A 25,395-nucleotide genomic window follows, 5' to 3' on the forward strand; every position below is an offset into this window, starting at 1 on the left:
ATCGTACTTGGAATACTGAGAGACATATCATGCTGTACCAGGAGATGACCTTAATGGATAAAGCTTTACTCTTGGCTTTCTAGTGTCAAATGTGAGGTAGTCATAGACATGGTGAATGTGGGGTTGGAGATGACCTGGATGAACAGGTCAGTTGAGTGAGTTTGAGATGACATGGGGAGCCCAGAGGTTTGTGGTTTTGGTCAAGTCTGTTCATGGATTCGTCAGCAAGAGAAAGCTCAAGAACTGACAAGACCCAGTTTTAAGAGAAGCTGCTGCTACTTTTTTGTAATAGGAAGAAGATGCAGAAGAGTTTGCTATTCTTTCTCTCTTGGATTTCTGGTTAATACAGGCTGATCCCTGCAGGATCAGGCTGACTGGTTTTTAGAAAGAAGATACAGCTTGGAAAGCTACCCTGGAGGAGAGGGAGGAAAGGAAGCTGCTGGGTGTTCAAGTTGCTGATGATAAAATACAAAGAACAGGATAGTATTTTGACTTGCTGGCTGAGTGCTGTGATAGGATGGATGGAAAAGAAAGTAGACAGCAGGTGAAATTTCTTATCTGTTTGGTGTCTATTCATAACTGGGATCTAGAAGAGGAAGATGAATACTGAGGAATTTATTACTTGATGTCCTCTTTTCCATCTTTGCAGGAATTCGATTTCCATGTTCGCTGGCCTGGAGTGAAACTCCTTACATCTCTTTTAAAGCAGCAAGGACCTCAAGTGCAGCAGATAATTCTTGTCAGCCCTATGGGTGAGTGGTGTAGTTTCTTGCTGATAAACTTGAAGCTGGAGGCTCTGCAAATATCATGGCAAAGGGCTAGAGGGGCTGAACCTCTTTATGTTTGCTCTGTATGCATTTCTTGCAGGTGTTTCCAGACTGATGGATTTATTAGCAGACTCTAGGGAGGTTATACGAAATGATGTAAGTACAGAACAAAGGCGGTTTATTCTCTTCATAAAAAGTAACTGTCACCTGAATTGCTTATACTTGTGCAGAATTTGGATTAAGGTAAACAAATACATGTGAAGAAGAAATGATTGTGGTCACTAATTGGGGATATTTCACTCCACAGCTGAGCTGTGTGGCCTTTGGATGTCAGGTTACAGTCCTCATAACAAAGGCAAACCATTACTGGATATTTAATGCAAACACTGACCCTTGTGCAGGGTTTTTGTAGTATGTTAGCTAATACTTCTCTTCACCTTCTGTCAGGTTAATTGCAGTCCTTCCTCTTTCCTGATTAGCTGTCAAAATGCTCAGATTATTACGGAAGAGATGAGGTGCTTTACAAGTTCCTTCTTTCTTCTTTATAGCTGCTTAATGTCTTTTTTAACAGTATTGTGATTCTGTTTTGAAGTACAGAGATTCTGGACAGGATTCTGTTGCTGATTTAGTTTCCTTCTAAGAGCTGTGACTTGTGAAAAGCAATATAGTTCTAGTAAAATTAAGTTTAATTTATTGTTTGCCCTACCTGTCAAGGGAGTCCTGTTGTTACAGCAATTGACAAAAAGTAACGCAGCCATACAGAAGATTGTTGCCTTTGAGAATGCCTTTGAGAGACTTCTGGATATCATAACAGAAGAAGGAAACAGTGATGGAGGTACAGAAAAGTCCAAGACTTAGCCATGTGCTTCTGCACAAACCATTGGGTGATGATGTTTACAGGCTAATGTTAGTATGTTATTGTAGCTATGTCAGTGGCTAGAAGGATCAAAACACACAACCTGCTAGTACAAAAACCGGACTGAACAAGTAGGCAGGGTTTGAGTATCTTTTGAAACCTAGTCTTGAGATATGTAGTTAAGACATCAGTTAATGTCTCTGAGCACTTGTGCATGAATTTGTGTGGTCTTGTTTGGCTGAGGTCTCTGAATGTGTACACTTGGAATGGCAGTGTCAGATACATGTGTGCTGGATTTGTCACTTACTGAGTTAACCATCTGCATTCCTCTTGCGAGATCCTTGGATGCTTGGAGTGGCTGGAAATAACAGCTTGGTGAGTTTCTTCAGCCTCACTAATAACTTCAGTTTCCTGATCAGCCCCTTGCCAACTCATTTACCAGCTGTGGGGAAAGGATATTAAAAAAACTGAACAAAAATGATGCAGCATTTAGGTGCTTTTTATTAGTGACACATGAGTTTACCACCAGTTGTAGTTTACTACAGGATCTGTGTTAGTAACAAGGCATTTTGCTGTTCCATGACTTCTCTGTGGGATGCAGGAGCAGTTCATGCTTCTCTCCCAGATGAATTATGCCAGGTGTGTTGGCATGGAAGAATTAAGCAAGCCTCTGATTCAAAGCTGCTATTTTGAGGCAGTTAATAATTTTAGGTGAGTTGGTATGTGAAATCTTAAATGCTCAGAGTTCTCTGCTCTCTCCCCCGCCCTCCCCCCCAACATGTCTGTTTCTCCCATCTGCAGCTCTGCTGAGTGGGAGAACTAAACTGGTCTCGCTTTTTTCTCCCACTCCCAAGTCCAGAACTGCTTGTGTGTGTTCAGGAGTGCAAGGAGTAAGTCTTTATGCTTCACACTGAGTAAGATTTGGAGGTATCCCAGCAGTACCAGTGCCTTTACTAGTGTTGTTTTATGGACAAAGTTGTCTGAGGATTTTCTCTTCACAGAGGACATACTTGATAAGCACCTATAGTGCTTTTTCAGCACAGATTAAAACCTGAGGGTAAAAAACCCTGTTGGAACTCCAAGGAGTTGAGTTTTAACTGGCTCATTGTAAGGGCTATTTCTAAGAATTGCTTCTCCACCAAAATAACCGAGAAAGCAGCTTTGAAAGGAGATGAAGATATAGCTGGTGATTGAAGAGAATGAATGTCTAATCCACTAAGAATTGCTGCATTTGAATCATGATGCAGTTCCAGAGGAACTTCAGTTTAGTGCTTACAATAGAGAGAGAGAGTTGTGTAGCCTTACTCTGAAGTAGGTATACTTCAAGACATGAAGGGTTGTGAGGCTTTCTTTGAATTTCTCCCCATCCCTACCCAATGAACTCACACAAATTGTGTGTTCTTTGGAAATAACAGTTTTGCTTCAGACTTCTGAAACAAACACAGTTATGGTTTCTTTAGAAATGTGCTGGATTGACATTGATGTACTGAATTTAGAGTGACCTTTGGTTATTTTTTCATGTGTATGGTTCACAGCTCTTGATCCAATTCTAATGTTTGGTAAGAATGGAATTGTTCAGAAGAATGTGCTCTGTTCTGTCCAGAACATACTCAGTGTGGGGAGAAGCCAGTTAAGTTTTCTGTGTGTAATATTCTAATTATTTCTTTGCGTTTTCTGTCTTGCCAGGAATAGTAGTGGAAGACTGTCTCCTCCTATTGCAAAACTTGTTGAAGAATAATAATTCCAATCAGAATTTTTTCAAGGAAGGTTCATACATTCAGCGTATGAAGCCTTGGTTTGAGGTTGGAGATGACAACTGTGGGTGGTCTGCACAGAAAGTAACTAATCTCCACCTAATGCTGCAGGTAAAACTCTTCATCTCCTATGCACTGTTTTCAGCACTTTCAGCTCTGCAGTGAAGAGTAAGTATAACGTAATACTCAACTATGAGATCCATGTGTTTGTAGATAGAATAAGATACCAACATTCATGAGATGTACGCCTTCAGCACAAACACTAGTGCCAAATTGTGGATTTGGAATGGCTGGCATATTGGGGAGCTGAAGATTTAACAGTGATTTCAATAGATCACTGGGGGTGTTCTATATGAGGAGTCCCCATGCATGAGTTCATGTATGGGTGCAATGCATTAACCTGGTTCTAGCAACTGCCTTCACTGTGGATTCATAATTACTGATCTTTGGGCATCTTTCCTTCTGCTTGCTCCTCCAAAAATGGGAATAAGGTTTTCCTGTTCTGTGGCACTTCATGCAGAAGCTGGATGTTAATGATGAAGGTAATTTGTCACCTTCCGAAAAGTAGTTCTGACAAATGGTGAGTCAAGTAGGAGGATAGTTAGAGCTTGATTTCTCATCACATAGTTGCAAGGTTTGCAATGGAGTCAGAAATTTGAAGGTTTTAGAGGGTTTAACTGAACTCAAAATCAAATGGCCCAGTGTAGCAATGAGGTAAACATGGTGTTCGGTTGTTATTTCTTATTTCCATTTTGAGGAGCAATGCTGTTTCATGACCAAACTTAAAATGGGTAAATTGGTTTTGTTTGGTGTTTCAGGTGGTCTCAGGCTCTCTTCACATAAAGATGTTCTTCATTTTTTCTAGCTTGTGCGGGTACTTGTGTCTCCCACAAATCCTCCTGGTGCTACCAGCAGCTGTCAGAAAGCAATGTTTCACTGTGGGCTCTTACAGCAGCTCTGTACAATCCTGATGGCAACAGGAGTTCCTGCTGATATCCTGACAGAAGTAAGAGGAAGCAGATTGATGTGATGAGAGGGGGCAACTAAATGGGTGAAAGCAGTCTTCTACAGGGATAATGGATTGCTGCAGAGACAAACTGGAATTAGGCTATTTGCTAAGAGTTTCAGATGTCACAGATGTCAGTTTCCTGTGTGGGTGTCAGGGAGAAAATGCGAATGTCAGTCGTGTTTTGTTTGTGATTCCAAGAGTGAAATTAAGACGCAAATGAGGTCAAGTACTGTAATCTATCAGTTTATTACAGAAAGACAATTATAAAAAAGGAAATTATTAAAAAGGGGGTAGCAGTAGGACAGACCAGAAAAAAAGATAGAAATGAAGCAAGAATTCAGGGTGCAGAGATATAGTCACCACCATGGATCCAGCGGTGTCCCAGGGTCTGTGGTTGTCATCCTCAGTGGTTGGAGTCCTTCAGGGTCCATAGTTGGTATCAGAGCAGTGTCCGTGAGAGTTTGTAGTAGTTGTCAGAGGTGGGTGTCCTTGTGGAGGGTGCTCTCACAGAGGTGTCCTACCTGGCGATTATCTTTTCCCCCTTTTATTATGAGTTGGGGGGAGCACCTCTGTTCTTCATGTCACATATTACACATTCTTGGTAGACCAGTTTGCTGGTCTTGCAGCCAGCTCTTCAACTGCATGTCTGCAGCAAGTCTTGGGATAATGGGCAGCAATTCCTCACACCAGTCCTGGAGGTAGTGGGTGGAAGAGTCTTATCTCAGCTCCTCCCACCCATCTCTCAGGCAGTGGACATGGAGTCCCATTTCAGTTCCTCACAGCCTTCTCTCAGGCAATGGATGTTGGAGTCTTATCTCAGCTTCTCCCACCCATCTCTGAGACAGTGGAAGGTGGAATCCCATCTCAGCTTCTCATACATGCCAACCTTTGAGACAATGGACAGTGGAGTCTGATTTCAGTTCAGTCTCTCACAGGAGGCAGCATCAATGTAAGATAGTCTTTTAGATTATATTCTGCAAACAGAAGTTACTGCTATTTGCTGATTTTTCTCTGTTGGATTTTAGCATATCCCAGTGTGGCTGTATTGATTCATGTTTTGCCCTGTTCTGGTGGTGGGGTTTTTCTCTCTTGAGAGAGTCTAGAAGTATTCTGACTTGCCGCATTCCCAGTGATGAGGCATTTCTAGCTTCTAGGAAGCCGTGCTTGCAGTAGGATGAAGTGCTTTTTCCCTTGATAAAATGACATACTTAGAGCATCTCCCATACAAAGACAGGCTGAGAAAATTGGGGCTGTTCAGCCTGGAGAAGAGAACCTGTGTGGAGACCTCAGAGCAGCTTTCCAGTATCTGAAGGGGGCCTACAAGGATGGTGAAGAGGAACTCTTCATCAGGGACTGTAGCAATAGGACAAGTGATGGGTTTAAACTGAAACAGAGGAAGTTCAGGTTAGATATAAGGAAGAAGTTCTTTACTGTGAGGGTGGTGAGGCACTGGCACAGGTCATCCAAATAAGTGGTAAATGCTCCATCCCTTGGCAGTGTTCAAGGCCAGGCTGGACAGAGCCTTGGGTGACATGGTCTAGTGTGAGGCATCCCTGCCCAAGCCAGGGAGTTGGAACTAGATGATCTTAAGGTTCTTTCCAACCCTAGCCATTCCATGATTGAGCATAGACTGTTTCCTTTGGTGTGGCCTCCATTCCAGTTCTTTTCACCTTTTAGAAGGTTTCATCTTTCAACTTCTTTAAAATGTCTACTTTAACTGGCTGTCATAGCAAACCTGGTCTGAGGTAGCAAATAAAGTTGGAGGTAACTGGGTGTGATAGATCCATCAGAGCTTTCTGTCCCTTGACCTTTCCCTCAGCATGCTTCACAGCTGTTAGTTGTTTGGATTTGATTTGAAATAGTTTTAGCGAATATGCTGAATATGTGTTCTGTGATACTGAGCTGTCAGGGTAACCTTGAATAATTTTGAGTGAGTGACCTAGGTAGTAGATTATGGCTCACATTTAACTGTCTTATTTTTTTCTCTACCCTTTCTGTAGACCATAAACACTGTATCTGAGGTCATTCGAGGATGCCAGATGAATCAAGACTACTTTGCCTCTGTAAATGCACCTTCCAATCCACCAAGGTAGAGGAAGAAAAGTGTTTGACTGTGTTAGGTAATGCTGTATTGGTATGGGCCATGGCAGTCTGATCTGAAGGATTGTTTAAATTATGATACAGAGCAATAGAATTGAGTTCACATTGATGTGTTAGAGCATCAAGGTGTCAGGTGTGTTTTACAGAGATAAGACCTAGAACTGATTTTGTTATGTGACACCTGAAAAATGAGTGAGCAGTAGCTGAGAAATTTCTAGACAGGGAAGAACTGTCGATCAGAGGACAGCCTACAAAAGGAGTTAAAGGCCAGGAAAACAGGCAGGTAATTGCTATTTACTCAGACTGGGGAACAGCAAATGTTAGCTTAAGGAGATCTTAATCTCAACATTGAATAGGAGGGTGAAGGTAGAGGGGCAGCATTCTGTATTACAGGCTGATAGTGGCCTCATGAGGCATCTTCTGTGATATTATTGAAGCTTACAGAGAGCAGCCGGGGACTTGATGGGCAATGGAGATGCTGTGGAGGAATGCTAGCTCTTGGCAGTCATGCATGAAGAATACTGTTACATGTTTTAATGACCTGGAAAACCTGCGTATTAAAATCAAGGGGTTTACTCCAGTTGTGATATATGGAATGGGCGAAAGTCTCTTTCCTTACCTGTAGAATACACTACAGATTGCCTGTGGCTGTCTCCATTCACAACTGTACCCTAATGTTTTATCTTTCCCAACAGGCCTGCGATTGTAGTACTTCTGATGTCCATGGTGAACGAACGTCAGCCTTTTGTGCTACGTTGTGCTGTTCTCTATTGTTTCCAGTGCTTTCTCTACAAAAACCAAAAAGGCCAAGGAGAAATTGTGTCAACACTTCTGCCATCTACTATTGATGGTATGCAGAGTTAGCGTCTCTGCAACGAGTTAACTGCCACTAATGTTTAATGCATCAGCTGATGTCTTCTGCAAAATCATTTACTTGCCATTGAGTGTCTGATCTGGGCAAGATCACAGAATCACAGAATGGTTTGGGTTGGAAAGGACCGTAAAATCATCCAGTTCCAACCCCCTGCCTTGGGCAGGGATGCTTCACTCTAGGTGATGTCACCCAAGCTCTGTCCACCTGGACTTGAACAGTGCCAAGGATGGAGCATTCACCACTTTTCTGGGCAACCTTTTCCAGTGCCTCACCACCCTCACAGTAAAGAACTTCTTCCTTATATCTAACCTGAACTGCCCCTGTTCAAGTTTAAATCCTTTACCCCTTGTCCTGTTGCTTCAGGAGAAGATGAAGAGTCCATGTTTGGTGTTCATTCTTGGCTTATGTTTTCTCTCAAACTTGACTAGTTTAATTTTTCTGCATTTTAACTGTATGCTGATGTCTTAAATATTTTGCCTATTTTTGTGGCTTGTTTTAATCTCACTTGTACTTCTTGATCATTCTGGTAGCTACAGGTAACTCTGTCTCGGCTGGTCAGCTGCTCTGTGGGGGCCTCTTTTCCACGGACTCCCTCTCTAACTGGTGTGCTGCTGTGGCCCTGGCCCATGCATTGCAGGAGAATGCCACTCTGAAAGAACAGCTCCTTAGAGTTCAGCTCGCCACCAGCATTGGCAATCCACCTGTGTCGCTGCTGCAGCAATGCACCAACATCCTCTCACAGGTACAGCACCGGGTTAAGGCTCCAGGTATCCAGGAGGAATGCTGCACTTGTGCAGGAGCATCACAGGAGGGCATAGAATCATAGAATAGTATGGGTTGGAAGGGACTTTCAAAGGTCACCTAGTCTTAGAGTAGTCATCTAGGTAGCCATCTAGTCATCTACCTTAGGGAGCAGGAGGGTTCTCTGTCTTTTGCAGATGATTTTAAGCTTTGCTTAAACCCTCCTATGCTCTAGGGAGAAGAGAAAAACAGCACATCTTGGTTTTTCATCAGCGATTGATCCTTGGTGTTGCCAACTCTTAAGTAGAGGGTTCTGAAGCATTTAGACCTTAAACTTGGTTTAAAAGAAGAGGCAAACTGGCAGGATCTCTAGTGGCATTGTGTTGCTGAAAGGGTTCCTGCTTAGTATTTAACCTGTAACTGTTAACTGGGAATGTCGTGAAAGTACCAGGCTCTCACATGTTGGTTGGGGTTGGTTTTGCTGTTAAAAACTGGAAAGCTTTCTTGTTAGCTTTGCCAGTGTTGAGCAAGTGAAGCTCACCTGTGAGCCCATGCTTCCCTGGGACATCTGCTTCTATTCTGGATGCTTTCCTCTGAATGACTGCAGTAATGAGGAGCTGGGTACCTCTGGCAGCTATTAGACTTCCCTGCAATTGATAATAATTCCAGCAGAATGCTGGAATTCTGAATTGGTTCATGTGACTTTTTCATCTCTTGACCTGAAAACTGACAGTGCTCCTTTTTATCCTGTTCCTGGCTTTTTTTGTGTGAGGTAAATTTGAGTCAGCAAAACTGCCTGTGGCTCTTTAGCCTTACATGATGGAAGGGACTGAAACTTTGGGGGGGGATGTTTCTGAACTGTGTTGTACTTGAAGCTTCTCAAGTAATACGTCTGTAACTTGCAGGGTGATAAGATCGACAGACGGGTATGTATATTTTGGCCCAGCTTGGGCATTTTCTTGCCAAAAGCAGGCCTTTTCCTCTTGCCTTTGGTTTTGCTGGGGAGGTTTTCTTTAACTGCTTTTTGATGTGTTTCCACTTACGGCTTTGTGTTGCATTGGGTTTGGGTTTTTCCCTAGCGTAACAAGCTCTTTCTGTGTCTCCAGGGGATTCTCTCCACAAAACTATGGGATAAGGATCTTGGGTAGCACTGGTGCTTTCTTTCCAGTGGGGCAGACTCATTCACTATCTCATCACCTAACAGAGGAGCTTTCTTGTAAGGAAAATTAAAACTGTTAGAAATGGTGTTTTCTCAGACTGGCCTGTAGCAAACAGCTGGTACAACCTGAAGCAGGAATGTGCTGCTGATTTCCTGACTGCGAAAAGAAAAACCATGTTTAACCTGCCTCCTGGGCACTTTGTAGGTTGTACTTGCCAGCAGATGTTATAACCTTGGAGCTACTACTTGTGAATAGCAAGGATCTCATTACTAGCAAATGGTGCCTGACACGAGGGTTTGACTTTCAGGCTGTGTTATTTAACTCACTGCTGAGTTGGTTATCGGTTGTTCTGCAGGGTGGGGTTATATCATTACCAGCCCTGAACTGCAGAACAACAGCCATGGAGAGCTGTAATCTGTCACAGTAGGTGCTATCATAGTATATCTAGAATATAACTGTGTAGTGGTGTTTTCCAGAGGAAAGGAGAGGGCCAGAGGAGCATATAGTTTGGTGGAGACTACACAGCTCACAGTGAGGTCTAGATCAGTGGAAGCCAGTCATGACCTTCAGGCAGAAGGGCAGCAGCAACAAGATAATCTCTGTGTTGCTACAACAGCATGACAGGGTCACAGCAAAGCTGTAGACAAACCTGTAACAAAGACTAAACAAGAATTGCTGGTAGGGCATGAAGGACTCACCATGAAACACAACAGTCAGGTGCTGTGCAGTTGGTGGTGATGGCTGTGATCTCTGCTGCTCTGATGAGGTTCACTTGGGTCTCAGGAAGTAATAATGGTGATAATCATGAAAAATGACCAGATGCTGACTTTCCTCTGTGTGCAGCATTAGGGATGACTGCCACAGTCTTGATAGCTGTAATCTCTGTTCTCCTCCTTTAAGGAAATGATTTCATCTTAATGAGGGAGATGTACTGCAGCAAGTCACAGTACCTCAGAAGGAAGTCCTTGAAGGCAGTCTCTTCAGAGCTCGGTAGCTTGGTATCTTCTGCCAGAGCTGCTAGATTCGATTCCAGTCTGTCTCGAAGTCAGCAGCTGGGAGCTGCAGAAGAGCTTCTTGCCAGACTGCTGCTTACGAGCTGTTTCAATGGGCAGACTGGCTTATTCAAAGACCTTGGGGGGTTTTATTTCGTTTTAAATGCTTAGCTGGAGTTAAAACCAACACTGCCTTCAGCCCTAAAGCATAGAGTATATCAGAGGCAAGGATGGAAATTCAATGTTTCAAGCACAGGCTCTTTGTTTTTGATGACTATCTCTTTGCCTTGATCCCTGTGCCTGCTCATTTACTTGCCCCCACTGAAGCCATCCCAGCAGTTGTGTGCCTCATCGTCCCTTTGAGCCTTGACTTCAGCTTCCAGTTACTTTGCCCAATTTATTAGGTGCTTGTGTGAAGTTCTATTTTCCATGCAGGGAACGTGTTTCTTGGTTACCTTTTGAATGCTGACTATTGGAAGAGAGGTATGCCTGCCTCAACGCTGCTATGCCCACAGTACCTGCAGCAAAGACAAGGGGAACAAAATTGAAAAGGCAGGCAATTGACAGATGAAAACTAACAAAGCCAGATACTACAGTTAGCATTCCTCTTGCTGGCTTAATGTGCATACTGTCTGAACCAAAAGCCACTACAGTAGTATCTTTCTTGACTTACAAAATAACATCAGGAACATGTAGCAATTTGTAGTCAGCAAGGGAAGTCTTAGTGATGCATGCCTTCTTACCGGGAATCCTTACCTGACTTAATTTACACCTTGCTCCTTTACAGGGTGGTGTCTCTGCATTTCTCCATGTTACCTTAGTGTGAATTATAAATGCAGAACTAATTTATGATTTTTATACTGGTGTTAATTTGCACTGAGCCATATTTCACATCTGTGTTGCTTGCTGGTTTGCTCTGAAAACAGATACAAATGGTTTAATACTTGTTTCACCGAAGCACTAAAGCTGTGTTCAGTATAACTAACAAATGGGTATTTTGAAAGACATGGTTTTTACAATGGTGAATGGGTGAGTTCTGAAGCAGTACAGGCTTTTTTTTGGTATTTCAGTCCTCCACTGTGGAAAGTTAATGATGGGGGGGTTTATTCTTTCAGGGCAGCAAAGTCCAGACCAGGGTTGGACTTCTGATGTTACTTTGCACTTGGCTCAGCAACTGCTCCATTGCTGTAACCCACTTCCTTCATAATCCAGCCAATATACCTTTTGTATCCTTGACCTGCTTGCTTTGTTGTTCTGCCATGCAAATGTAGTTTTTTTAGATTGCAACAAGCCCACTACTATTTTCAGGGTGACTTATGCCAGGAGGTAGGAAGAATGCTCCCTATTTCTGGTGAAGCGTATTTCTCTGCTTGCTTTTCAGGAAGAAATCTGGCTAAAGTACATCAGGCTGAAGTTGTCACCTTATCTAAACAGCAAGCCTGTTTTGGAACAACTCAATCTCTTTGAGCAGACAGTTAGAGAAGAAATGTCAGGAAAACCACTGGCTACCCCAGTTCTCCCTGACAGGAGCTAGCTTTGCAAGGCTTTCCTCAGCTCTTTTGCCTGCTTCCTAATCAAGCTTGCGTTTATCTCTGCAAAGAATTTTAACTGGGAATCTATACACAGAATATTAAGTTACATGTATGGTGCTTATGAAGTATCTCCAATATCCTTAACAAGAGTCCAGCTCACAGGGCAGATAGCTGAAAACCTGGGAGAAGAGGAGCAACTCGTCCAAGGCCTGTGTGCACTTTTGCTTGGCATTTCCATCTACTATAATGACAATTCCCTTGAAAATTATAGGAAGTAAGTATGCTGTAAAAAGAAGATGACTGTAGGGAAAGATTCTGTGAATGGCAGGTGGTGGATTAAGAGGCTTTTAACTGAGCGGTGCTGCATAGATTTGGTTGCATGTTTTCTATGTATGTTCCTTATGGGAAGCACAACAACTGACCCACCTCTAGCTAAGCAAAGCAGGTAGTTGTTTTGTATAGGTCCTTTGAACCTGTGTGTGCCTGCTCCAGGAACAGATGCCAGTGGTCACTGTAAAATGGCATTATGAATGCAGCATCTGCTGTGGCTCAGACTTGAGACAGATACTCAAGAGTTGTAACTGTAAAAACCACCGAGGGAAGGATGGGTTCACTTTTCAATTGTTGCACTGTGATTGATTTCTCTTTTCCTTTCAGAGAGAAGCTGAAGCAACTGATTGAGAAGAGGATTGGCAGGGAGAACTTCATTGAGAAGCTTGGCTTCATTAGCAAACATGAACTTTATTCCAGAGCTGCTCAGAAACCCCAGCCTGGTTTTTCCAGCCCAGAGCACATGATGTTTGATCATGAATTTACCAAGCTTGTGAAGGAATTGGAAGGTGAGATGATGTGCTTGCTTCTGTTGTTTTTGTGACAAGCTGATGCCTGAACTACCAAATGTGCTGAATGTAACAGTCTTAAAAGTAGTGTGATAATACTAAAATGGAGTATTCTGAAAAACATGATGCTGTAATAGCTGTAAGTAATTTCACAGTTTAAGTATTAACTCCTTGTGCAAGCCCATAATCAGGGCTTGTACACATTGGTTAACTTTTAATTTTTAGGTGAAAGGATTATTATTACATCCTTTGAGTTCTCATACTGTGGCCAGGATGTGTATTTACCTGTGGTCATACAGAGACCAAGCATTGAACATGTGATGGTCATAGATGCTCCATTTGTGGAAGTAAGCAATTTAGATACTGGCTGTTTCTATCTGATTCATGAAGAAAAACAATGAATGCTGTATTTCCTGGCCTGTTCAAAAATGATAAGCACTTTAGTGTTTTCTGTCCTTCACTAAAGAGACTGGTTGTCATCATTCTTAAAGTGTAACTGACGTCCTGGTTATTAATACTACCCAACTCAAATCAGTGTGCAGAAGATAAAAAAGAAGCAGGAACTGTGAAGATGGTTTTGCCCAATTGCATTTCATCTGCATGTTGCCCTGGCAGCCCCAGGTGTTTCACTTAACTGCACAAGCACTTGGGCAGCAGCTGTGGTGGAGCCATAACAATTAAACCCCACCTTTTGTGATAAGGAGGACTCCAAACACCCATTTGCTTTTCTGAGTCTGTGTAAAGCAGTGAGCCTGCAAACCTGGCTATAAAAGATGGCTGCTTCCTTAAACCTCTTTGTTTTTAAAGTGCAGGTTTAGTTTCTAATGCCCTGAACTCAGTTAAACTGGGTTGGATTGTGAGACAGATGTGAGGACAAAAAAGATGTGAATTGTTTTTAACAGGTGTCATAAGTAAAGCTATTTACAAGTCCAGTGAGGAAGATAAAAAGGAGGAGGAGGTCAAGAAGACATTGGAACAGCATGACAACATTGTGACTCAATACAAAAAAGTCATCAGAGAGCAGGTGAGAGGGAGTTACGCTGTACATGTGCCTCCAGGGATTGGTTGGTTTGGCTTTCAGAGGCACCAGTGCAGTTTGATACCCAGAGTTCCAAATGAAGTAACCAGGAAACTAGCACTGCAGAAACACTTCTACAAGCACTTAAACCAAGTTCTGGTTCAAATGAAATATCAGTGTTTAGAATAGTGGATAAGATAAAGTGTTTTCCTGGGATATATCTGCTCTTTCCTGTGTTTAAGCCTTCTCAAATGAGTAATTCGAGAACTTGCAGCCCCTCATAGAGAGATACAGCTCTTAGTTCTGGGCTCTCACTTTTGAGAAGATGACAGATGAAGTGTGGCTGAATGAAGAATGGGAGTTAGTGAAGTTTTGCATATACCTGCTGTGGTTGAACTCCTAATTGTTTTTTCCAATGGGAGTTTGCTTGTTTAGTTGCAACAGCTTAGAGGGAGAAGTAGAAGAGCAAAGCTAATTAACTTAATAGTTAATGGGGACTGAAGCAGGTGTGTTGAGTTCAGGGATCTGGAATGGACAGAGGGCACAGTGGTACATGTGGATTTAAGGGGCACTTTTGAACTGCTGGTGAGGTTTTCCTGAACTTGCAGTGACAGCAGTTCTTACAACTTCCTGGAAGACTCTTGAAGTGCCCCAAATTCATGCAGGCTTTGGTGTGGTGGAGAACAACTACAATCACCAGACTTCATAGATTTCCTCCTCATTCTTGTGCTGTCTCTGTTGTGGGGCTGCTGGTTTGGCTTCTCCAAAAGACTTGGAATGCATTGGTCTGGTGTGATAGGCTTCTCCTGTCTTTGCCAGGCTTTTTTCCTTGGAATAGCTATCTAGGTTTGCATGAGGCTTTCCTGCTCACCAGATACAGGTAGCATAGACAGCATCACTACCAGTATTGTGTCGTGCTGTAGTTGAGGTTTTTCTGTCTTTACTTGCCTTCCTGACAGTATCATCTTCAGAAGTGTTACTGTTCTTCAGTGCTTTGTTTTTTGCCTTTCACAGGACCAGGAGCTTGAAGAACTAAAACAACGAATTACCACTTTAATGTCTCAAAATGAACAGCTCCAAGCAACAGTAACCCAGCAAGTGTCACAGATCCAACAGCATAAGGACCAATATAATCTCCTTAAAGTGCAGCTAGGTAGGCTCAGAGACTAATTAAAAAAGTACCATCTATCACTTCAGACATGCTGTTGTATGTTCTGCAGCATATGAAAAACTTCTCACAGAGATTAAATACACTGATTTCAGGCTGATGTTGGGCATTTCAAGCAATTTTGCTGAAGCATTAGATTTTCTTTCTTATCTAAAAATACTAGGTTTTACTTTAAGTGCCTTTAAAGTTGAAGAATTAAAGACTGAAATCGGACAGGACAGCTTGAAAATGTGCACGAGGTAAAATGTGTTCTTGCTTTGTGCTTAAGTCTTGGAACTCAGGTCTGTGGATGAAAATAATGAATTGAGGAAGAACTGTATGGCAGATGTGCAAGATGAGGCTTATCACTGCCACTGGAGGGATTGCTAACTAAGCGTTTGAATCAGGACAGTATATTCAAGTTACTCCAAAGTCAAGATGCGTGATAAACTGGATGTGATGATTTCCAAAACTAATTTTGCCTTCACAATTATTTATTATTAAAAATATATAAGGACACAGTCATCCTTCCTCTGTAGGATGATTTGTCTTTGATGTTACTTTGGATGAACTGAACAACTGAAGCAGCATGCTGGTGCAGCCACAGATACATGCTTGAAGGAATGACAAATTACAGCTCTTTATTCATTTTTGATAGAGAATTCCTAAGTACTGTGCTCTGGTTCTTGAGTTGGAATTGCTTGTGTTGCCCTGTGTGATGGGCAATAAGTTCTTGAATTGGTGTGTTTGAAGCTAACTTCAAAATGGCATTGGTGTTTGTGACCTTGGTTTAATAAATTCTGTCTTTCAGGAAAGGACACTCAACATCACAATTCCCATGGGGATACGTTTCAGATGAATGGCATTCAGACGGAAGAAGTGAGCAAACTAAAAGAGGAGTTGGAAGAATGGAAAAACAAGCATGAGCTGCTGCAAGGGCTGATAAGGGAAAAGGATTTTCTGATTGAAAAATTGGTAAGTGCTGTCTCTGCAGAACTTGCTGCAGCTTCCAAATGATGTTTTCAAATGTCATCTGCCTTAAGCTAAGTCCTCATTATGATGGCAAAGTATCATAACTGATTGCATGCTGATAATAGGAAATGGTATGGGAGATGGCTTGAGCAAAGCCTTTCCTGCTTCCCACTGTTTTCAAAAGTAATTTGTGTGGGTGACCTGACTGTAGAATCAGGAGTTTTAGGGTGGTTTAGGTGGGGAAAAAATGGTAGGTTTCTCTTAGGCATTACCCCCACTAAGCTTCTAAGTTGTATTTATGGTGGCCTGCTTGCCAAAATGCAGATGATGCATGCTGCTTTTATTTTGTACTTGTCTTCTGCATTTGGGTTGGTGGAAGATGATTTTGTATCCACCTTAGGGAGGACTACTCTGCTGCTCTCATGTAATCAGGGAACTTTGTGCATTTCTTAACCTCGTATATTGGAAACTTGGATCATGCAAGCACAGAATTTGCTCTGGCTTCTAGCAACGTGACTGTATTTATGCTAACTACTTCTATGGCTGATGTCCCTTTTCCTATTACAGAAGTCTTCGCAGTTGGAAATAGGAACAACAGAGCTGTCTTCACAGAACAGCAGATCTGATGGCTTGGAGCACAATAATGAACTACAAAAGGTGAAGTTGGGGTATTTCAGCAAAGCTGTGGTCAGCAGTGGCAGCTTGGGATGGGCAGGGAGCTTTGTCATACTGCAGGGAGGAGCACTGATCCCTGAGCATGTTGAAGTTTTTGATGGTGTACCTTCATGTGATGATGCTACGCATCTTGGAGCATCAAGATTGTGTATCTAAAGTGAAACATTTTTTTTCTGCTAAGCAGGTTTGAGGCAGCAGAAGACAAACTGTTGCTTCAGAGTTGCAAAATCAGTTTATTCATTGCAAAAGTGTATCTTTAAATACCGATATGAAAGATTCCAGGTATTAAATGTACAACATGGAGTAAGTGTTGTACAAGTGCACATTGAGTAATTTATGGGAGCTGTTGCTCATAAATACCTAGCAGAGTTTCTCTGATTAGAGAACTAGTTTAATGTGACTGGATTAATCAGTCATAATGGGTTTCTGCACCAAGAACAGTAATGAGTGGAGGAGGTTAATGGGAGTGCTAGTGGTGTGAAACACCTTAATAAGGGAGACTGAGGCTCACACAGGTGCCTTGGTTGGGCATGCCATAGAAAAGAGTTCCTAAGAGCGGGGTGGAAAATGGTGGGACTGGTTTGGTCTTCCAGAGAAATGGTTGCAGCTTTTCTCTCACACATGCTAGTATGAAACAGTTTGGTAACATTTAACTGAAGAAGAATGTATTGTGAATAATTATCTTGCGTTATTGAATTAACTTAAAAGTATGGCTTTGTCTTTGTTTCCCAAAGGAGTTAGAAATGCTCAGGAGTCAGCTACAACTACAGTCTGCAGAAATCTCTCAGCTTCTGATAGAGAATCAAAAGCTACAAGTAATGGTACCAGTGACCAAGTTACTTATTTTCTCTTTTGGGGACTAAATTTGGAGACTTTGCTTTCCTGCATGCTGTCTGCAGCCTAACCCAACCTTGTTTTAAGAATACACATCAGCAAGTGATTCCCAGAGTGTTGTAAATGAAGTAACATGTTCCCTAGACAGGTCCTTCATGAGGGAAGAGGGGACTTGCAGTCCAGTTAGTGCTCCATGAGGCCACTTGTCCTTGGTATTTTTTTAACAAAGGAATGCCAACTATTTAGCACTTTATTTAAGCTCTCACCCTAATCAAAGGAAGTAGTCTCTTGAGACACAACTGCATGATACCATGGACATTAGAGGGATCGTTACTCTTGCAAACAATTGAGGATACTAATTTGGAAGTTGATGGTATGGTTGAATAGCAATTGGTAAGTGCATCTGTGCAGCCTCCAAATGCCTCAAGAGTTTGTTTGGTTTTTTTTTTTTAGCTTTGCATTGAAAAGATGAGACCATAAAGCCTTACAGAATAGCTAAATAATCTGATCTAGAACAAGGGTAGCTGTGGTGTGCCCTGCTTGACAGCTCTGCTGTAATGAGAACAGGGTATCTGCTCAGTGGGAGATGCACTCGCTTCAACTCATGCTGCTTCTCTATCCCTGATGGTGTTCAAGGCCAGGTTGGACAGAGCCTTGGGTGACATGGTCTGTTGTGAGGCATCCCTGCCCATGGCAAGGGTTTGGAACTAGATGATGTTAAGGTCCTTTCCAAACCAGTCTGTGATTCTATTACTCTGACTGGTTTGTTCTGATCTGTGCACCAAATATGAAATTTGAGTACTTGTGTGGGGAAAATATTGCGTGTTTAATTTAATAGATCAGCTGAGAGGAAGGGTTTTAACACCTGCATTGCCACAAGTTTCAGCAGCTGTGATCTGAGATGCTGTTGCACATGTGTTGGCCATGTGTGCCTGTGAGATAGGGGCCTCTTGGGTGCTCCCTGCTGCCTGAGCAGCTCACTGTCACCCTCCAGACCTTGCCTAGAGTTTTGGCTTAAACAGGGCATCACTGGAGAAGCAATTGTCTGGAATTCCCGCCACAGGGTAGTTGTAGCTCAAAGACAGCTGCCACGTTTTGGAATTTGGGTAGGGCTGGCTGAGACTGAACTACTATTTTTAGTAGTCACATACAAAGCTGTAGATATTTAGCCTAATAACATAAAATCTTTGGCACTTGGAAAGCATCTGAGTGAAGGCCTGTAATAAATAGGGTCTGCCCAGAAAAAAACCCTGTCTCTGTAGAGAGCAACTTATATGAAATAAAGCTTGCTCCTTGTTTTCTTCTTTGTGTGCGTGTTATGTGTTTACTGGGACCCCAGGAAGCACAGACCTCTTTCCTGATGCCTTGCAGCACAGGATGTTTGTAACTACCGCACCTTGGCTACACTGTAAGAAGAAAATGTGCCTGTAAATTTCTCTAGCTGACTGTATAACTTCTTGGCTTGCTGTCTTTCTCTGTGAGGCATTCAGTGCTCTTCTATTGAATTTTCTGTCCACAGAACACAACTGCAGACCCTGTGTTAGGAGACAGTGGTGTAATAGTAGCAAAGAGCTCTGAATTGGAGGGACAACTTGAGCAACAAATCAAAGAATTGAAGGTTGGTAGCAGGCGAACACTAAACCAAGTCATTTGATACTCAGTCTTCACTTGGAGGACTCCTATGATAGGAGAGGCTTTGAGTGGAAGTGGTTTGTTTCGTGAACATCTTAGGTGTTTCAGGCCATGCAGAGGGAGCTGGATGCATCTCCTTTCTTTTTCACTTGGGAAATGCAAGCTTTGTCTGCCTTAAAAGAGCTGGTAATGACAGTCTAGGAGATAGCTTTATTCTGACAAGGACAGCTCAGAGTAGCTGGGGGAAGGTGGTCACTGCTGAGACTTCCACCTACCCTTACTCCTAGTTGGTAATAAGGGGAGTTTGGGTAAGGAAGTGTGTGGGCAAGGCCCACAGGGCACTTGCTGGAGTTGAAACTGTTATAAGTAGTGCATGGAATATGTTTGTAGGAAAGAAGGCTTCAGCTGTTCCTATGCTTATGGTGTAACCTGGTGGGGGATTTTTCCTGTTCCAGAGTGAAGTCAAAGCCCTTTCTGAGGAAAAAGAATCACTAAAACAGCACCTGGATTCATCTAGCAGTACAGTTGCTATTTTGCAAGATGAGAAAATTAAACTTCAGCAAGAAGTTGCAGAATCAAAGAAAGAACAAGATGATCTTCTCGTGCTTTTGGCTGACCAGGACCAGAAACTATCTGCACTGAAGATCAAATTGAAAGATCTTGGTGTACCGGTAAGCAAAACAACAGGTCCACTGGGTTCTCAAGGTTAGGGATCTTGAGAGGTACCTGCCAAACTCCTGTGAGGAAAACTACTTTTCACATATATGTCTGGAATGATACCTTGCTGCAGCTCATCCTAGCTGCTAACTCAAAAGCAGATGATGGCTGTGATACAATCCTAAGGATCATTCCACAGATAATATACGTGATAACTAGATAACTTTAGTCTGCTTTTTAAGCAGCACTGTGAACTGTCAGGGCAGTTTTGGGGAGCCTTATGGGCAGTTGATCTGACAAGATGACAGTTGTTTTTATTAAGCACTAATTGATACTCCATGATAACTTTATATTAGCTTGAAGCTTGTTTTTGCTCCCTTAGCATTTGCCTTGTCTTCAGAAGGGTGGAATGGAGTAAGGGATGTTCCTGCTCACAACAGGTCTTTCTTAATTTCAGGTTGAAGATGAAGATGATATTGAGTCTGGAGATCAAGGGGATGAAGATGAGGATGTGGAGGAAGAGGAACAAGACTAGAATGCTTTTGTGTGTTACCATGAAAACTAGACTGCATCGTTATTGGGGGGGGAAATCTATTATTGGTATACAATGCAAAACGTCTGCTTATGAGCAGCAGATGGGAAAATGACAACTGTGGGACTAGTTATAAGTTACTAAAGTGTTTGAAAACCCTTCCTACTAGGTAAAGCAAACAGAAATCACTGCTTAAGTTCTACAAGAGTATCCCAAATTATACTTGCTTAGAAGTTGCTTTAGATGCTGTTTAAAGCATGGGTATGACAATGTTACTGCCTCGGTTCATTGTCATTGACAGAAGTTCTGTGTGTTCATCTACAGTTTTAACCTTCTGGAACTGTTAATTAAATACAAAAGTATTTGGTTTAATATCTGTCAAATGGAATCATTGCCCCTACCTTCAGCAGGGAGCTCCTTCCAACAGCAGTGGCAAGGTGGAAGGGTTTGGGTGGCTGTGGTGTGTGTTCACCACTCTGCCAGCCTCGGGGCTGGTTCTCCAGGTGGGAATGGACCTGCACAGGGCCAAGTGACTCGACACTTGGAGTGGCTGTATTGGAACCTCCTGGGGAGCTGCAGTGCTATGCTAGCAATGAAAAGCAGAGAGGTAGTGTTTTTAAGAAGAACCTCTGGAGAACCAAACCCCAGCACACTCTTTCTAAAGGTCTAATGTGCTGCCAATTCAGCATAAATATAAGTAAAGATCTTGTTGACTACTTCAGTAAGGAAATGAAAACTACTATGATTTATATAACTTATTGACTCTTGAGGAGTGAATAAAAATTTTAAAAGACTGAATACAGTACATGCATCAATTGCTCTTTTTTTTTTTTTTTTTTAATAGGTATGTCCACTTAGTACTAATTCAGTGACTTATCTTGTTTTAATAAAATATATTTTATTACACAGGTAAAATGGTCTAACACAAGTCTAGGGTGATGGATGTGAGTAGTAATGCACCCTGTACTGGTGCTGTCATCACATCAGTGCATAGGGATGCTGGCTCAGTGTTTGCATTTTTAGCTGTTCAGACTTCAGTAGCTGCTTAACTTTCTCAGAGCGATTTTAAACTTGAAAATCACCATCACTTCAGGAATACTAGAAAAGACTCTTCTGAAGTTACCTCATACCCTCCGTGTGTGTTTAATGTGTAATTGTTGGAGTGTTTTAAATAGGCTCCACACTTGCACTCCATCCATGGGCAGATTTCTTTGGCATGGGGGAAGAAGAGCAAGCATGAGAAGGAGCGACAGAACAGGAGCTGAAGCATGATGTGGCTGTGGGGTCTTCCATCCAACAAGGCCTGGTTCTTTCCTTCAATGTGACTTGTGTTCTACTGAACACTGCACAGCTGCAAAATCAGAGGCAAGCGGCTTGGAGGCACTGCCTGTCAAGCTTCGCTTTTTCTATGCAAAATCCAATGATGGCAGAAGCATGGAGGCCCCAGAAAGCCCTTCTAGATGCCTTTGCCACATTTATTTGTGCAGAGACATTTACTGATAACACTTTGATTCTGAGGCAGTTCTTGCATTTTTCTTACCTTTTTTGTTTTTAATACCAGGAGCTGCACAGAAAAAGCCAGGCAGAAAAGCCAGGGCAGAAGGCCTGAAGTGCTCTTGCTGCTTGTTCAGTGATGGGGACAGGTTCTACAGGAATTGACAGCTTTGTTGCTTGCAAACTCTCAGTGCAAGCACACTGCATGAATTCAGCCCAGTTTAGTGACTTAAACGCTTCCTAGCATGACTTAATTTCTTCTTGACATGAACGAGAAGAAAGAAGATACCTTGTGGCGGCTGTTCAAGTGGGAGGTGGTACAATAGCCGTGTAACAGCTAACAGGACTGGATTTATGTTTTTTTTTCTTCAGTGCAAAGGTGTTAAGTGAAGGGTATTTGCTTTGCCAAGGGTATTCTGCAGCTCTTGTGTTAAGCTGAATTGAGTGATACATGGCTTTGGAAGTTAGAAGGGGGAATAATAATAAAACACAGTGTAACTTAATGCCCAAGCATTCTGTGTTGGGACTTAGTTATGAAGTAGGTGAAATGGCATGCTGCCATCCTCATTCACAGATACTACTGTCACAAGATGGGATTATTACAAATAGCTGAAGAATTCAAGTACCCAACTCTCACTGTGTGCATGGTTATAGGCTAGTATTTCTTAGCCCTTGAAAATTCTGTTTGTGACTAGGGTTCTCCTTCAGGCACAGTGCAGTGGGAGACTTTAAGCATTAATGACAAAACAATGACTTTAAATCTGGTCTTCATGATGTGGATTTTATATAATGATCTAGATCATTTTGGTTGTCAGGTCCTCTGACACTCAGGTTAGGCTAGACTGGCCTAAATCCAGTTTTGTAATCACAATATCTTCTGCAACCTTTAAATTATTTCTGAGTGTTGGAAGCCATGTGTGCCTTTCAATTTCTTCTATCAGTGTGTTTAATCATGAGATAGTTCTGGTCTTGCTTATTGCTGTATTTACTTGCTACCACGTGAATGCAAGACCTATCATCTATTCTCCCTGATTGTTATCCCAGTGTGATTGAAGCATATAATTAGAATCAGGCTGAGGCTGGAGCTGTCTTGCCAATTCCAATGTCTTTTACATAAATGGTGTTGATAAGAATTGCAGTGAGAGTTTTATTCTAACCCAGAGCCTAACTTGAGGGTTCCTAGAGGTCAGTGAGAGGTGCTTTGATGTAACTAGGGCTACAGCTGGGCTTGCTAGGCAAGTGGTTGTACCCACGCACCAGTCTGAATAGCACCACAAAGGGCATGCTCACTTGTTAAGGAGTTCAAATGTGCACTGAGTGATTCAGTCAGCAGTGTTATCACCTGAAGAAATGAGAGCTCCTTTCTGCATGTCTTGGGAAGTCAGTTTTAAAAATTCCTTTTTTTATGTACACTAGTAGAGGGTGACAGCTTCAACGCAGGTATCCTGTGAGCGTTGGTATTGCTATTTGCTGCTGCAGCTACCATCCCCAGGGAGTTGGTGACAGTTTGTCCTACCCTACTTGGACAGGACAGACCTACTTATATCTGCTTGAACCTCTTCCCCATCACTGTTGGCTGTCCTGTGAAGCAGTGTTTTCTTTGGAAGTTTTGGCTCCTTCAGTTAGAGAGCCAAGCTGGCAATGGAGAAGGAGTGATGTTAGGAAGCCTCGTGGCTTTGTCATGGATGGAGAGCCTGGCAAGCTGATGGGGCCTGTAGAACTGGATGAGCAGGGAGATCTGCTCTTTCCTCCTTGTGTCCCGCTAGGTGAGCTGGGACCTTGCAGGCTCTTTGTTCTACTCACCTTTTATATTGTCCCAGATATTTTGATTCTATTGTCTTCTGGGTGCCTTTCTGAGAGGTCTCTAAAAATGCTGTGGGCAGAAATTAACAGGTATTTCTGGAAGTTGTTGGTCAGTATGTGATCAGCCCCTGGGAGGCAAGCATGCCTCTCCAGAACAGAGGGAAGTGGAATAAGAGAGAAGAAGATGGGGAAAAGAGACTAACCTTTTCCTTACACTGATGAGACAGAATCACTTGAAAAACAAACATAAACACGGACCCAGGATATGAAAGCACAAGGCATGTGATTGCTAGCTTGGCGTGATCTAGACTGGGAGCTGTTTATCTGCCAACCTCACCTGAACATCAGTGCCGCTCCCAAAGGATGGTATGCTACAACATTTTTTAGTGGCCCCTCTCTCCAGTGTTGTACTTGGAAAGTTCTTCCCTTTGGATACAACTTCAGAATGTTTGAAATTGCAAAAAAAATGAAGGAAGAGATAACTAGGTGGGGTAGGAATTTCAGGAGACAGCCAAACTGGTTACAAACAGGTTTTAAAGCAGCCTATTCAAAGTGCTTTTCCCAATTAGAAAACCTGTTTTGTTGCTTACTTTATTGCACCATCCTTGTGGCATATCTTCCTGCTGCTAGTAGACGTGTCTGGATTATAACTGTACTGTCATCAAATGGGTGGCTTTTGCCCAAAAGGTATTCACTTGACTGTGAATTCTTGGCTGTGTCATGAAAATTAGATTTATTCTGAATTCTTTCAAATCTTTTCTTGTCCCATCATGACTGGGACATAATGAATCCAGGGTGGTTTTCCTCACTCTGCACAGTGTCTGGATCCTTTCCACATAGCCTCTTTGTCAAAGCAAGCAGCTGATGACACTGAGGAGGTAAATACATCAATAGATTTCTACCTTGCCTGTTTCACAAACTGATACAGGTAAGCAGGCCAAGAGGTGCTGAGCTGCAGAGTACCAGGAGTGAAGGTCAGAAGTAGTTCTGATTATTGTATGTTAACAGTAGAACATTATTACCCACCTGGAGTCCAGAGCTGGTGCTTAGGGTCCAAGTCCAGACCAGGCAGTGTGGGTCCCTTCCTACGGGACAGGCTTCCAGGCTTGCTTGGTCTGAACACAGAAAGTCTTTGTAATTTCTTTAATACAGCTGCTACACCTTTTTCTGGATCAGTTGTTTGCAAAGTATGGGCTTCAGGGAAGCAAAAGCAGCCTTACCTGTGTTACACAGCCTCTGCCTGCTGCTAGTCTTCTGCAAGCTCAAAAACTACCAAACCCTCTTCATTTGTGTGAAGTTTTTCCTAGAAAATAAATCAAAGTGTTCAGCAGTGCATATGCACTTAAGAGATTTTTCTCTTTTGTTGAAAATACTTTACTAGAAAGAATGTTTTTTTTAGTGTTCAAGCACAGAGCCTTGGGCAACATGGTGCAGCGTGAGGCATCCCTGCCCATGGCAGGGGGCTGGAACCGGATGATCTTAAGGTCCTTTCCAACCCAAAGCATTCTATGATTCTGTGACTTTTTAAACTATAGGAATAACGTGTGGTTTCTCCCTCAGCCCCAAGAGACACTGAAGGAGAACCAGGACCTTTTCTCCTGTTCCTCCTGAGTGCCAAAGTGTTCACCAAACAGAATCTCCACTTTAAATAAATAGCTGACTGGGTTATGCCAGCCTTGTGCATTCATGAGCAAAAGGACAGCAGATGCAAAAAGACAACTGCCATAAAACCAGAGTCAGGTCCCTTTGGCTGAGTTGGGTGCTCTCTCCTGCAGCACAGCTCTGCTGTGAAAAGAGAAGGGAAACATGTTTTCTATTTGCTATTTAAGGTGGGACTCTGTCATACTTCTGATTTCAATCTGTTCCACCATTTGGCATGTTTCTAAATCCCACCTCCTACCTGCATGGCACCGCTCTGTGTGTGTGTGGTGTGTGAAACAGCCTTGCCAGTGACCCTTTGAAGAAATGAATGTTTGGAAGTGCCACCTACAGCTCGAGTTCCCATAG

General features: G+C 42.6%; 1 protein-coding gene across 12 annotated transcripts in view; it reads left to right on the plus strand.

Moving 5' to 3' along the window:
- USO1 (USO1 vesicle transport factor) overlaps nt 1–21,359 on the plus strand; it is a 33,585-nt gene extending 12,226 nt beyond the window's left edge. For 4 of the 12 annotated variants that reach the window (XM_080616996.1, XM_080617002.1, XM_080617007.1 and 1 more), the window contains 20 exons: nt 650–752; nt 868–923; nt 1,482–1,602; nt 3,310–3,488; nt 4,243–4,383; nt 6,387–6,475; nt 7,182–7,336; nt 7,891–8,102; nt 9,007–9,027; nt 11,369–11,479; nt 11,941–12,059; nt 12,443–12,624; nt 13,527–13,648; nt 14,657–14,795; nt 15,601–15,764; nt 16,329–16,418; nt 17,171–17,257; nt 18,790–18,888; nt 19,358–19,573; nt 20,017–21,358. In XM_080616996.1, coding sequence (XP_080473122.1) covers nt 650–752; nt 868–923; nt 1,482–1,602; nt 3,310–3,488; nt 4,243–4,383; nt 6,387–6,475; nt 7,182–7,336; nt 7,891–8,102; nt 9,007–9,027; nt 11,369–11,479; nt 11,941–12,059; nt 12,443–12,624; nt 13,527–13,648; nt 14,657–14,795; nt 15,601–15,764; nt 16,329–16,418; nt 17,171–17,257; nt 18,790–18,888; nt 19,358–19,573; nt 20,017–20,094 — 2,484 coding nt within the window. In that variant the 3' untranslated portion in view covers nt 20,095–21,358. Of the gene's footprint in view, nt 1–7; nt 545–649; nt 753–867; nt 924–1,481; nt 1,603–3,309; nt 3,489–4,242; nt 4,384–6,386; nt 6,476–7,181; nt 7,337–7,890; nt 8,103–9,006; nt 9,028–11,368; nt 11,480–11,940; nt 12,060–12,442; nt 12,625–13,526; nt 13,649–14,656; nt 14,796–15,600; nt 15,765–16,328; nt 16,419–17,170; nt 17,258–18,789; nt 18,889–19,357; nt 19,574–20,016 lie in introns of those variants that run through there. The other 8 variants (XM_080617001.1, XM_080617003.1, XM_080616998.1 and 5 more) reach the window with 7 other exon arrangements.
- The last annotated feature ends 4,036 nt before the right edge of the window (nt 21,360–25,395 follow it).

This window comes from Psittacula echo, assembly GCF_963264785.1.
Source record: "Psittacula echo genome assembly, chromosome: 1".
In the NCBI taxonomy this organism is placed as follows: domain Eukaryota; kingdom Metazoa; phylum Chordata; class Aves; order Psittaciformes; family Psittacidae; genus Psittacula; species Psittacula echo.